General features: G+C 41.2%; 1 protein-coding gene across 3 annotated transcripts in view; it reads left to right on the top strand.

The window, feature by feature from the left end:
- Positions 1-1,079: 1,079 nt before the first annotated feature.
- The window catches only part of cltcl1 (clathrin, heavy chain-like 1), a 32,680-nt gene continuing 21,780 nt past the window's right edge, over positions 1,080-11,979 (top strand). Inside the window, exon 1 of one of the 3 annotated variants that reach the window (XM_061767563.1) lies at positions 1,080-1,526. In XM_061767563.1, coding sequence (XP_061623547.1) covers positions 1,485-1,526 — 42 coding nt within the window. In that variant the 5' untranslated portion in view covers positions 1,080-1,484. The remainder of the gene's footprint in view (positions 1,527-11,979) is intronic. The other 2 variants (XM_061767561.1, XM_061767562.1) reach the window with 2 other exon arrangements.

Raw genomic sequence — 11,979 nt, 5'->3', positions numbered from 1 at the left:
ATACTTAATTTTCCAGCAGAGGAACTTGAAACTTCATTATGCTGTCTGTGCTGCCTTAAACAGCAGCCCCTTTGATTGGACCTGCGCTGTTTAAATCCTTGGGGCAATTCTGAGTCACTTTCAGCCTCTGTTAAAAGTGTTATTCAGCTCAGTGCACTAATTGTACCTGACTTTCAAATGGGGTATATTTACACCAATTTACAGTTTAAAGGCATCTAAGACCCATGAATTATCCAGAAATTCTCAAAATGAAAACCAGCATTGTATGTGAAAAATATAGTGGAAAATGAAAATATCCTCTTACTGTTTGATGTGTCAAATTTACATGGATGGATGGATGGGTGCATGCGTGAATGGATGGATGGGTGGATGGATGGATGACTGACTCACAAACATAACACAGTGATTAACTGTTAAGGTTCACAACCGAAAATAAAGTTCAGTGTAATCCATTAGAAGTGGCGATAAAGAATGAACACAACTGTTTGATATTCACTCAGCGTAGTCTAAAAATCGTGTATTATGTATCGTGTTCCCTTAAAAATTGCATTCTGCAAGTAAAATATTTTTTCTCCCCAAAAGTGCATATTTCAGGGAGGAGGTTTTGCGTTTTGGCCATGGATTTTCTTGGCCGCTTGTTGCTAGGGAGAATTCAGTGGTCGCAATCATTTGTGCCCCATTGGCCAATGGAAAAAAAGCTCAGTACAAGCCCCCCCCTACATCGACAAGAAAATGTAATATCGTTTTCTTATGTAAATGTTTTAAAATGTCACTGTAAGGATTATGAGACAGGTATAGTATGTGATTGTTGAATGTATATATTTTTTTATTAAATGAAAAACAGCACATTCTGTTGGATCAAGTATGGCACTCCCTGCCTTGGCCCATAACTCAATATGAAGATGTAGAAAGACTTAATAACGTGACTTTTTGATGGTGTGTGCGTGTGTGTTCCTTTGTGTGATATAAAGGTGGGACTGGTGATGTAAAAGTTGGAAATGGGGGGCTGAGCAGGAGACGGAGGAGTCTTTGGCGGAGGGGTACACACACAAACACACTACACATATGACCTTCTTGCGTTGACAGCCGTGAGAAAAACCCCTCCCGGACCTCACTCGTCTCACTGTTTACCCTGTCTCGAAGTGGATTTTAATTTTAGAACTGCCCCTCACGCATGCGTTTATTCCGTGGCCACACGAGGAACCGCACGAGTCTTGAGCGTTAACGTGGACTAGTTTTCTCGGCGGAGGTGCGGCCGGCTTCACGGCTGACTCTGGGGGACTCCTAATGGGAGCAGCAGTCGCGGTGTGAGAGTGCAAGTCGAACGTTTCCCCCGACTCTCTTAGCCCGTCAATATATTCCACTTTTTTCAGGGGACGGTGGGCAGCGGACACTCAACAAGAGCACCTCCAAATCCTTCCTGGCTGCCCCCCTTTCCCCTTTCCTTTCTGTGAGGAGCCTTTTGGCGGAGAAACGTCTCGAAAATGGCCCAGATACTGCCCATACGATTCCAGGAACATCTGCAGGTAAGGCAAAAAAAGCGCTCCATTTAAAAAAAACAACAACAAAAAAAACAAGCCTCCTCTTTGGCGCAGTTCCTCGCCCTTGTGTCATCACACAGGCGGCACATGTCGCATTTAAATGGGAATGTGAAAGTAGAGCTACGGGCTGTTGCTCAATATAGCCACAAGGCCTGGATTAGCCAAAGGATGACTTGGAGAAATTGAACACCGTGCACTGCGCGTATAGTCATTTTACCTGCTGGTAAATACAAAAAATATATATATTTTTTAAAAGTCACTGTCATGTGCACTGCAAGCGTCTATGCCAGTGCAGTCACTTGCAGTGTTTTGACACTTTGTATGGCAGCGGAACCAGCCAGGGCTCAGCTGTTCTCTTTGGAACTGAGAGTGAATGGTCCTCAATGCTGTGCGGCTTCCATGTTGTCATGCCCTGCAGCAGCAGCAGCACCACCTTTACGAGCTCTGGAACATCTAAAAACAAAAAGCATCACTCTCCCAATTTAGTGGTCAAGGAACTAACTGGTTGAGTCACAGTTTCACAAAATGTTTGTTTCATGTATTAAATGGGGGAAAGTCTGGTTCTGTCTACTAGTTGAAAGTTTTGCACCATATCTGACAAATGGCTTGGTGAAAAACAATGTTACTTAGCTTATAGCAGTGGTTCTAAAACATTTTACACCAAGCACCACCATCATGTCATTGACCATCATTAAAATACAGTAGTAGGTGTTCATCAAGAGCAAGGCAGAGCTTTTACTTCTGGGTTCAGCCACTGGAACACTATGCACAGTTGTAATTTTAAGACTGCACTTAAATGTGGTAAAAGGAAAAACTACTTAAATGAAGCCACTGGAACATTATGTACAGTTGTAATTTTAAGACTGTGGTTAAATGTAGTAAACGGGAAAACTACTGAAATGATTACATGAAAATGTACCGCACATTAAAGTTAAATACCAAATATGAGGTACCAATTTTTTTTAAACAAATATTTAATACTTCCTGTTCTTTCTCTGCTGTGTGCGACAACGGAGGCCTGTGCCCCGAATTCCCAATGAAACAGCGTAGTGAGCGTGACTGGTGTATGCCATTTGTTTTTCTTTTACTGGTCCTGGGAGTTGGGGGAGGCAGCATCATGAACCACGAGGTTGGCATGTCTGCATCACAGATCTGATGATCTGGGTTTGAATCTCCAGTTTGCATGTTCTCCCTGTGCTCACTGCTTTCTGCCTAGTAACAAGTGGCCAGAGAAATTATTTTGCTATTTGTTCCCTCTGCTAAAACTCAGTCTGCTCTTGCTAGCTTAGTTGGGTTTTATAATGAATCACATAGACTGACACATCAGAGAGTATTGCATTTGTCTTGATATGTAGTTCATTTCACTTTACTACATTTCATATGATTATCCTATATCATTCCCTTCATGTCCTCGAAGATACCACTTTTCAGGATATTTTAATTGTCGCTCAAAGAGCTTAACAATGTATTGTATTGTTTTATTCACAGGTACCAGTTCTGTTCTAAGGCAACACCATGACACACAAAGGCCTTTAGAACCCTTCACTGTAAGGGCTCAAACATACACGCCTGTGCTGTACTGCTCTCTTGGTGCATATCACACACCCACACTCGCCCACTTGTCTAGAATATGGTGACTAATGACTCATCACCCTAGTTCACTTCCCCCCCCCCCCCCCCCCCCCCCCCACGGAATTGTGCTGATGGTTTTCCTGTTGGTCTGTACTGAGGGGTTTATGCACTGCAACCTGACTGTAAAAGAGCTTTCCCAACATAGTTGGTGATGTTCTAAGTGCCTGTGAGTGAAGTCCTAAGTTTGACACGCCAAGGATCCAGTACGTGAGTCTGTATTAGTGTAGTCTGTCACGAAGTCATAATTACAGTAAATATTTGTATAAAACTCTTCTGGGCCATCAATGAGACAATCAAATGAAACACATTAAGTACGGCAGTAACTGAGCGTGGCATCTTGTGCCACGAGGGTCATGTTTACCACTGTGTTACATCACCTTTTCTTTTAACAACATTCAATAAACTTTTGGGAACTGAGGACACTAATTGTTGAAGCTTTGTAGGTGGAATTCTTTCCCATTCTTGCTTGATGAACAGCTTCAGCTGTTCAACAGTCCGGGGTCTCCGTTGTCGTATTTTACGCTTCATAATGCGCCACAGATTTTCAATGGGAGACAGGTCTGGACACCAGGCAGGCCAGTCTAGTACCCGCACTCTTTTACTGCAAAGCTGCGCTGTTTTAACACGTGCAGAATGTGGTTTGGCATTGTCTTGCTGAAATAAGCAGGGGCGTCCATGAAAAAGAAGTTGCTTGGATGGCAGCATATGTTTCTCCAAAACCTGTATGTACCTTTCAGCATTAATGGTGCCTTCACAGATGTGTAAGTTACCCATGCCATTGGCACTAACACAGCTCCATACCATCACAGATGTGGGCTTTTGAACTTTGCGTCCAGATGGTTCTTTTCCTCTTTGGCCTGGAGGACACGACATCCACCATTTCCCCAAAAATCTGAAATGTGGGCTTGTCGGACCACAGAACACTTTTCCACTTTGTAGTCCATCTTAGATGAGCTCGGGCCCAGAGAAGCCGCTGGCGTTTCTGGGTGTTGTTGATAAATGGCTTTTGATTTGCATAGTAGAATTTCAAGTTGCACTTACGGTTGTAGCGCCGAACTGTATTTACTGACATTGGTTTTCTGAAGTGTTCCTGAGCCCATGTGGTGATATCCTTTACACATTGATGTCGGTTTTTGATGCAGTGCCGCCTGAGGGATCGGAGGTCACGGCCATTCAATGTTGGTTTTCGGCCTTGCCGTTTACATGCAGTGATTCCTCCAGATTATCTGAACCTTTTGATGATGATATGGACCGTAGATGATGAAATCCCTGAATTGCTTTACGTTTAGGAACATTGTCCTTAAACCGTTGGACTATTTTCCCACGCACTTGTTCACAAAAGAGGTGACCCTCGCCCCATATTTGCTTGTGAATGACTGAGCAATTCAGGGAAGCTCCTTTTATACCCAATCATGGCACCTACCTGTTCCCAATTAGCCTGTTCACCTTTGGGATGTTCCAAACAGCTGTTTGATGAGCATTCCTCAACTTTCTGTCTTTTTTGCCACCTGTCCCAGCTTTTTTGGAACGTGTTGCAGCCATCAAATTCTAAGTTAATGATTATTTGCTAAAAACAATAAAGTTTATCAGTTTGAACATTAAATATCTTGTCTTTGTAGTGTATTCAATTAAATATAGGTTGAACATGATTTGCAAATCATTGTATTCTGTTTTTATTTGTTTTTAACACAACGTCCCAACTTCATTGGAATTGGGGTTGTATTTTAATGCAGTTTTCCTATTGATACAACAGCGGGTCGTTGAAGCTGCCAGCAGAGTCCCAGCAATGAAGTTTCAAGGTCACTTCCTTCTTTTCTTGTCATTGTCTGACTGGGATCACCTGAGGGTGTTTAGCATTTTTATGCTCTCTACATATGGTGATTGGTTGTTAATTGCCATCTGTCGCCTGAACACAGAAAATAACTAGAAACTCAGCCAGTCCTTTTTTGGGTTGGTGCCATATTGTACACCTTTGCCTGCATATGCCAAATTTTTCATTAGTATTCATATTATTTAGCAGGAAGTTAAAGATAAAATAAAATTGTAAAAATGGTAACAACAGAGGACAAGATTTCTCAGCAACCCAACTCTTGGACAATATATTGTTTCATATTGTAACTTCAGGGGAAATATATAGTCTTTCAGTTCATTTCCATTCTGCCGCAACAGAATACAGCAGTCAGAAATGTCTGTGTTCTTCGCTTGGCAATTTCATGGAAAAAAGCCACTGAATGACCCTTTAAACAGTCTCGAATTTTGAAAGCGAAACAAACAGACAGTTATCCGCTTGTCCGTGAAGGAACTAGCTCTACCACGATGTCCCATAGCAGCCCCTCTGCTTGGTGTCTTGCTGCCAAGAAACTTTGTGACGTACCCCCTCCACCTCCTCTCGTCTGTAGCTCGTTGTTATGGTAACTGCAGGCAGTGAAATGGCCTTTCACTCGAAAAAGCACAGAACCCCCACCTTCTCTTCACTCCCCGCCCCCTTCTTCTGGCCAGCAGACCCACTTTTGCCAGCCAAAGATCCTTTATCCACCCAAGTATGACTGCTCATTGCAGACTCCTCTCTCTTCAGTGACACTTGCTGATGGAGGCCATGCGCTCCCTGGCAGTCTTGGGGTTATTAGTTCAAATTGCTTTAAACTTTCTATACTCTTTGTCTGGAGACAGTAAAGCAACTGCAAGAAATCCCGCTCTGGCACAGTCATACACCCCAGTGAACAAAGTTGGCTCCAGCAGAGTAAGAAATTCTTGGAATTTCAAACCGGGGGACTTTGGGCCTCAAGTTGTTTAGCATTTTCTTCCATGGCGTGGTATTTACTGCTCTTTCTGCCGTCTGTGTCAGAGTTCAGGGGTGCAACGTGGAGCCAGACCTGCTGAAAGTTACCAGCAGGTCTGGCTCCACGTTGACTCCTCTTCTGGACTGTTAAACAAGGAAGTGAAGATGAATTGCTTTAGCTTTGGAAGTACCGTCATCATCTGGAAGCTGTGCAGCCCAATAGTTTTTTCTTCATCATCGTTCTTTGTCTCATCTGCTTAATTGTTGTGTAATCAAGTGGGTAAAGTTTAAACTGAAGTAGGTCAAAATGCCACTTAGGGCTGCAACGATTAATTGAATAACTCAAATATTTTGATTACAAAAAAGGTCAAAGCAAAATCTCTTCCTCTTTGCAGGGGTCATATTTCTACACCCAATAATGTTATTGCAGTCGCACGCACAACTCTGTGTAGAAATTCTGTTAGTTAGTGCTATAATGGCAAGCCGCTAGGAAAGAGTCCGTAAAAGCCAAAGAATATCCAAAGTGTGGGATAATGTCATACTTAACAAGGACTTAATATGGAAGATGAAGTACAATATGTACCACAGCTAATTTAATGTAGCCTACCATCACTAGCCAGAACGTATTTTAATGCAAGTGACAGACACAGCTGCCGGTGCACTTTCAATTGCTTTTATTGTACTAATGATAAGAAAACAAACGCATAATACGCACATTCATACACGAGCTGCCAATGGCCACAACTCATGCTGTCACTCAACATGCAGTTAACAGCCTGCCAACTCTACACTGTCATTCGCTGATGCCCATGTCACTCAGTAGGCCAGTCATGCCTTTTGAAGCCATACACATTCAAAATCACAGATAACACAGTAGAATGGGAGATGTGAGGAATAATACCTGCATGCACATGTTCTTGTTTGATTGTGCAAAATAAAATGTTCTCCAGTTACTCAATTATTCCAGGGGATAATCTATAGAATACTCAATTCTAAAAATTGTCACTTGTCTGAAAGGATTAACAGTGTAGTTGTTCACATTGCTTATTTTTATGTAGCTGGCATGTGGTCGCTTGATTGGTAATCAGTCCAGGGTGTAGTCCACATTCCACCCTAAGTGAACTGTGATAGGCTCCAACCCCATCCAGGACTTTAGTAGGATTAGTGGTTAAAGGAAATGGATAGATGGATCTGTACAGTAGAGCAATGACTGTAGGAAACTATAGATCACTGCGGCCGTCAAATAGCGGCTAACATCTGCGGAAGCCCTTGCTAACATGACAGTCAACTGAGGTTAATGTGGCTTTGCTGCTGGATTTCTTTGCACAAAGCATAAAATGTCCGCCGGGTCCAAACCGCCTGTGTCAATTTGAATGAGACCCAAACCAACCTGCTGCTCTTGTGGCTGCTAAAACTGCTGCTACGCATCTACACTGATGGAACCGTGCCCCCTTTGTCAATTCAGTGGATGTGATATACAGACGAGGTCAGCAAATCGGATCAGGGTTCTCCTCTTCAGGATGTGGAGGAAACGTTGATTACATCACGCATGTGTCTAACAAGACATGCCTGTGAATGAACTGTGATGTTAAAGAGCATCTGTGTCCAGTCACCTAACTCAATCACAGATGTGTGGAAAGCCATTCATACACTAATTTGGACTTCAAATGGCTCCAGCGTTCTCTCAGACATGAAATCCAGCAAAGATTATTTTCTTATGATAGATGCCAAAATACTTTTCATACAGACCTTTGCTCACAGTTAAGCAATAAGGACATGCCCTGAATCTCATCCAAAATTAAAAGGAATTTTTCTTAGCTTTTCTATTAACTAGTTGCTGCTTAAATACCCTAGTATTCTAGGGTGAGCACTACAATGAAAATCTAATAAGATACGCTTCCACCAATTCCTATAGTACAATTTGGTTTGTCACAGTATGGTTTGGACCAGTAAACCATGATGTGGCCTTCATTTCCACTGTGGTTGGATGGCGATAATTGATATCTGTAAACAAGAAACACAGTGGCACTATCTGACGACAACCTCATAAGTCAACTTTATGATGTTGTTGACTTTTCAATAGAGATTCCCTGTGTTCTGTTCGTGTGCTGTTAGACCTGTGTAGCTAAACGACTACTGAAACCGTGTTTGCAATCAACACCATGCTTTTAATGAGGATTGAGGATGAGGACTGCTAGAAATGTCTTTTGGAAAGTGTAAATCCATTTTAGACCACCATGCCAAGTTAAAACAGATTTAATACTATAAAGAGAAGCCCCAATCACAAAAATGGAAATACAGTGGACCCCAGCTTTTATAGCGAAAATCTGTGAAAAATGTACCCCCATTAAAATTGCATAGAATTGTTTTTTTAAACCCTAAAGCAGGGATATACCGCCAATAGGTTTTCCGTGAAAAACGGGGGGTTTTAAAAAAAATTTAAAATGAAAAACCTGTAACTTCTGCAAAACAATGTGCATATATCCAGTTCCGTCTCAGTTGTTTGTTTCAGCTGCTCACGCACTCAAGCGTACGCAGCTGATGTGATGCGTCAGTAACGCATCCACCCATTCTGTCCAGTGACTCACCAGATACCGTCAACGTTGTTAAGTTGTTCTGCATTTGTTTTTTTGTAGCTTAGGTTTGGTAAATGCAGCTGCTGAAGTGGGAAGGTCCAACATGTGTATGCATGTGTGAGGGTGGGTCACTTGCAACTTTGGATGTGGTAGCTGAGCTGTGATTTTTGGTCTGGGAAGAGAGGATGTGGTAGGTGACAGGGGTGCCAGGGGGTGTTTCTTATACTGAGTCACTCACTCCACCCTAAACCGTTTGGTTACCAAAGAACTGTTCTTACTGGGATTTAACACTGAAGCTTCCGTTTTTCTTAGTAAACCCCTTCAAGTATCCCCCCCATCACTCTTAGCAGGATACTGGATTGTATTCTGTCTATTCATGTTATCTGCTATCCTTATTGCTTCCCTCCTCCTCTCGCAGATCGTTTTGGCACTCCAAGGGAGTTGCAGCATATGACTGTAATCCTCCCTTAGGTTTTCTCCTTGGCTTTTCAAGGAGCACATTGCTTGTACTCCCCCATGTTGCACAATAAGTCCTCAGTGATAAGATGGATACTTTAAAAAAAAAAAAAATTCTTAATGGGGTTGTTTAACAGTGCGTTGGAGTGTTTACACAAGAACAATTTCTTGATGTTTTTAATGAGCTTGTTGACCTCGAACTCATGCTCCTAGTGCTGCTCCAATTCAGCCTTCTCGTGCTATAGTTGCAGGAGCTTCCTGCCTAACTTTCTGTGATTTGAAAATAGTCTCAAAGTGGAAGTTAAAGAAAAGAACATGTCACCATTATTATTCCCATTTTCAAATGTTTTGGGCATGCTTGAGTTTGTCACAGCCAAAACAACAATTGAGCACCATGGTGGTGTAAGCCCCTAAATTTATTGCTGGGACTATATATTGGACACATATTTTAAAATATGGTGTTATCCAACGGGGCTGCATTTCTCATATTCGCCAAATTCCAAGTCCATAAACATACACACAAAGAATATTCAAAATACAGTTTGATTCCAAAGTTAAATCGCAAACTACTTGTCCCAATTCCATGCATTATATAGTGCTTTCAGTAGTTTTCGCCATCTTGTATAAAATATCTGAAAGCAATACCGGTACTTGAGTAAAGTTACAAATATCCTTAAAAAAAAAAAAAAATAAAAAAATAAAACGTTGGTAGAAGGGCATGTCACCTTATAGTCTATCACTTGAAAAAATGTTTTATAATTATCTAACATTTGCTATACTTGAGTATACAAAGTCCCTTTCATCCATCCATTTTCCATGCTACTTATCCTGTTCAGCGTCACAGGTGAGCTGGAGCCCAAACCAGCTGACTTTGGGCGAAAAGCAGACTACACCCTGGACTGGTCGCCAGTCAATATCAGGGCACATATAGAGACGGATGACCATCACACCATCTTTAAGTGGAAACTGAAGCCACGCTGCCTGCACTAAAGTCAAGCCAGTTTACCATTATGCCATCAGTTACTAGTATCAAAAGTAATTTTCTGATATGAAATATACTTAAGAATTGGAAGTAAAAATATTCCTCAAAAAGTAAGGGGTTTGAATTTTAATATTTGTTTTTATTTCATTACATTTGTTGGTATTTAGTTTACTTCAGTAGTGTACAGTAATTAAAACTCTATATGTTAGCGAATGAGCGAAGTAAGCCTGACCATCAGGCAGAGCTGGTGTCTGCTGGCCTCAAACCGAAGGAGCGACAGAGAGAAAAAGACACGCTCACCGTGCCTCCGTGTAAAGACTTTCAGATTACCTACATCTCATTTTCATGACCTCGCCTTTTTGCTACCCCTACTATATCAGTAGAGGCAGGACTATTCCGCTTTGGGCGCCGCGCTTCAGGCAACAAACAATTTCTTCATATTTTATTTTGTACGAGCGAATAATGAAGATGGTTCAAGGAAATGTAACGAGTAAAAGTATTCATGTCATTTAGGAAATTTAGTAGAGTAGCAATGAAAGTTGCTAGAAACATAAATAATCAAAGTAATCGACAGATATGTGAAGACTACACTGTTACATTATACTATGTAACATTATAAGACTGTTTTCAAGTTAATATGCTCTAAGGGTGCACACTGCGTTTCAGCTGTCAATCTCACCCGGTGTAAAGGAAATTCAAACTTGCCTTATGTAAAATCAGATTGACTCCAGTTTTAAACGTGTGTAGCCTCGTAGTGGCTCACTCAACCAACCAGTTGCGAGACAGCACAGTCTTTGTCATGAGGATTCCTCTCCGCTTGCCTCAGACTGCATAATGTGGTCTGGTCAGTTGGTCATCAGAAGGAGAGCGTTCAGTTCTTTTAACAATGTGTGCAAAAATACAATGTACATGGAGAATTTTTTGTTTTGTTTTAATTAATTAGATTAAGCCCCGCGATTGGCTGCAGACCAGTTCAGGGTCTACCCAACCCCTCGCCCGGAGATAGCTGGGATAGGCTCCAGCACGCCCCCGACCCTTGTGAGGGTCAAGCGGTACAGAAAATGGATGGATGGAATTAGATTAACCGAGTGCACTTAGCTATCTATGGAGGGAAAGTCCTCATGTGTTTCGTGCAGTTAAACTTCATTAAAAAAACTGAAAATTTCCTTTTAGGCCAACAAAATGTCACTTTCAAAAGGTTTATTATGTAAAATTATGTGTTTGCATGTGAATCAGTTATTTGCCATTGTTCTCAAAAGACTCCTACAGATTTATAGCTGAACTTTGTGGTAGGCAACATGTTTATTGTCTATTGTTCCATGGATTCATGTAATGCAACACCTCATACGTTAATGCACAGCAAACAACTATTTTTGGAATGTTCCTGTAAAACTGACTTACTGCCTCCGAAGTCGTCGAGGGGTTGAGTTTTATGCAACTTGGTGTTGCTAAAGTGTAACTCTCCAAAAGCTCTTTTGTGGTTAAAGCAACATTAAAAGCTCCCAGTTCATTTTCTCCAATATCCTATTTTGCCTTAGTTCAGAATACAGTATTAGAAATGAGTTTTGTATTACTAAATAAACTTTTGTTTTCATGTATTCTCATTAGGCAGATGGGTATTGGTTATTGTTTGTATTTGGTGGATTATTTATTTTTTTTAGCTGGAAATGACGAAAGAAGGGGTCATGCATTAATACCGTGCATCCTTGAAAATGATTGTTCTTCTTCATTTCTTCTTTCTTCTTTGTCTTATCTATTGTGTGTACTCCTTTTACATAGCGTGCATAGTGTTCAGACTGAGGCACCACATAAATGAAATGGCTTGTTACATTGAAGTCAATTGTTTCTTTCAAGACTGTTAGGAAAAAAAGTGCAGTGAGATGTTAAAATATCAGTGATGCAATTTGTTACTCTAAAGTGTTATATTTGAGAGAAACGTGCCATGTTCAAGAAAAAATTGTTTTTGAACAATATTTGAGTAATATAAAACGCATCACAATTGCAAGACGTAAT

The sequence above is a fragment of the Phyllopteryx taeniolatus genome, chromosome 3, assembly GCF_024500385.1.
Source record: "Phyllopteryx taeniolatus isolate TA_2022b chromosome 3, UOR_Ptae_1.2, whole genome shotgun sequence".
Classification (NCBI taxonomy): Eukaryota; Metazoa; Chordata; class Actinopteri; order Syngnathiformes; family Syngnathidae; genus Phyllopteryx; species Phyllopteryx taeniolatus.
The sequence above is the reverse complement of the archived record's forward strand: the minus strand, read 5'-3'. Positions and strand labels throughout refer to the sequence as shown.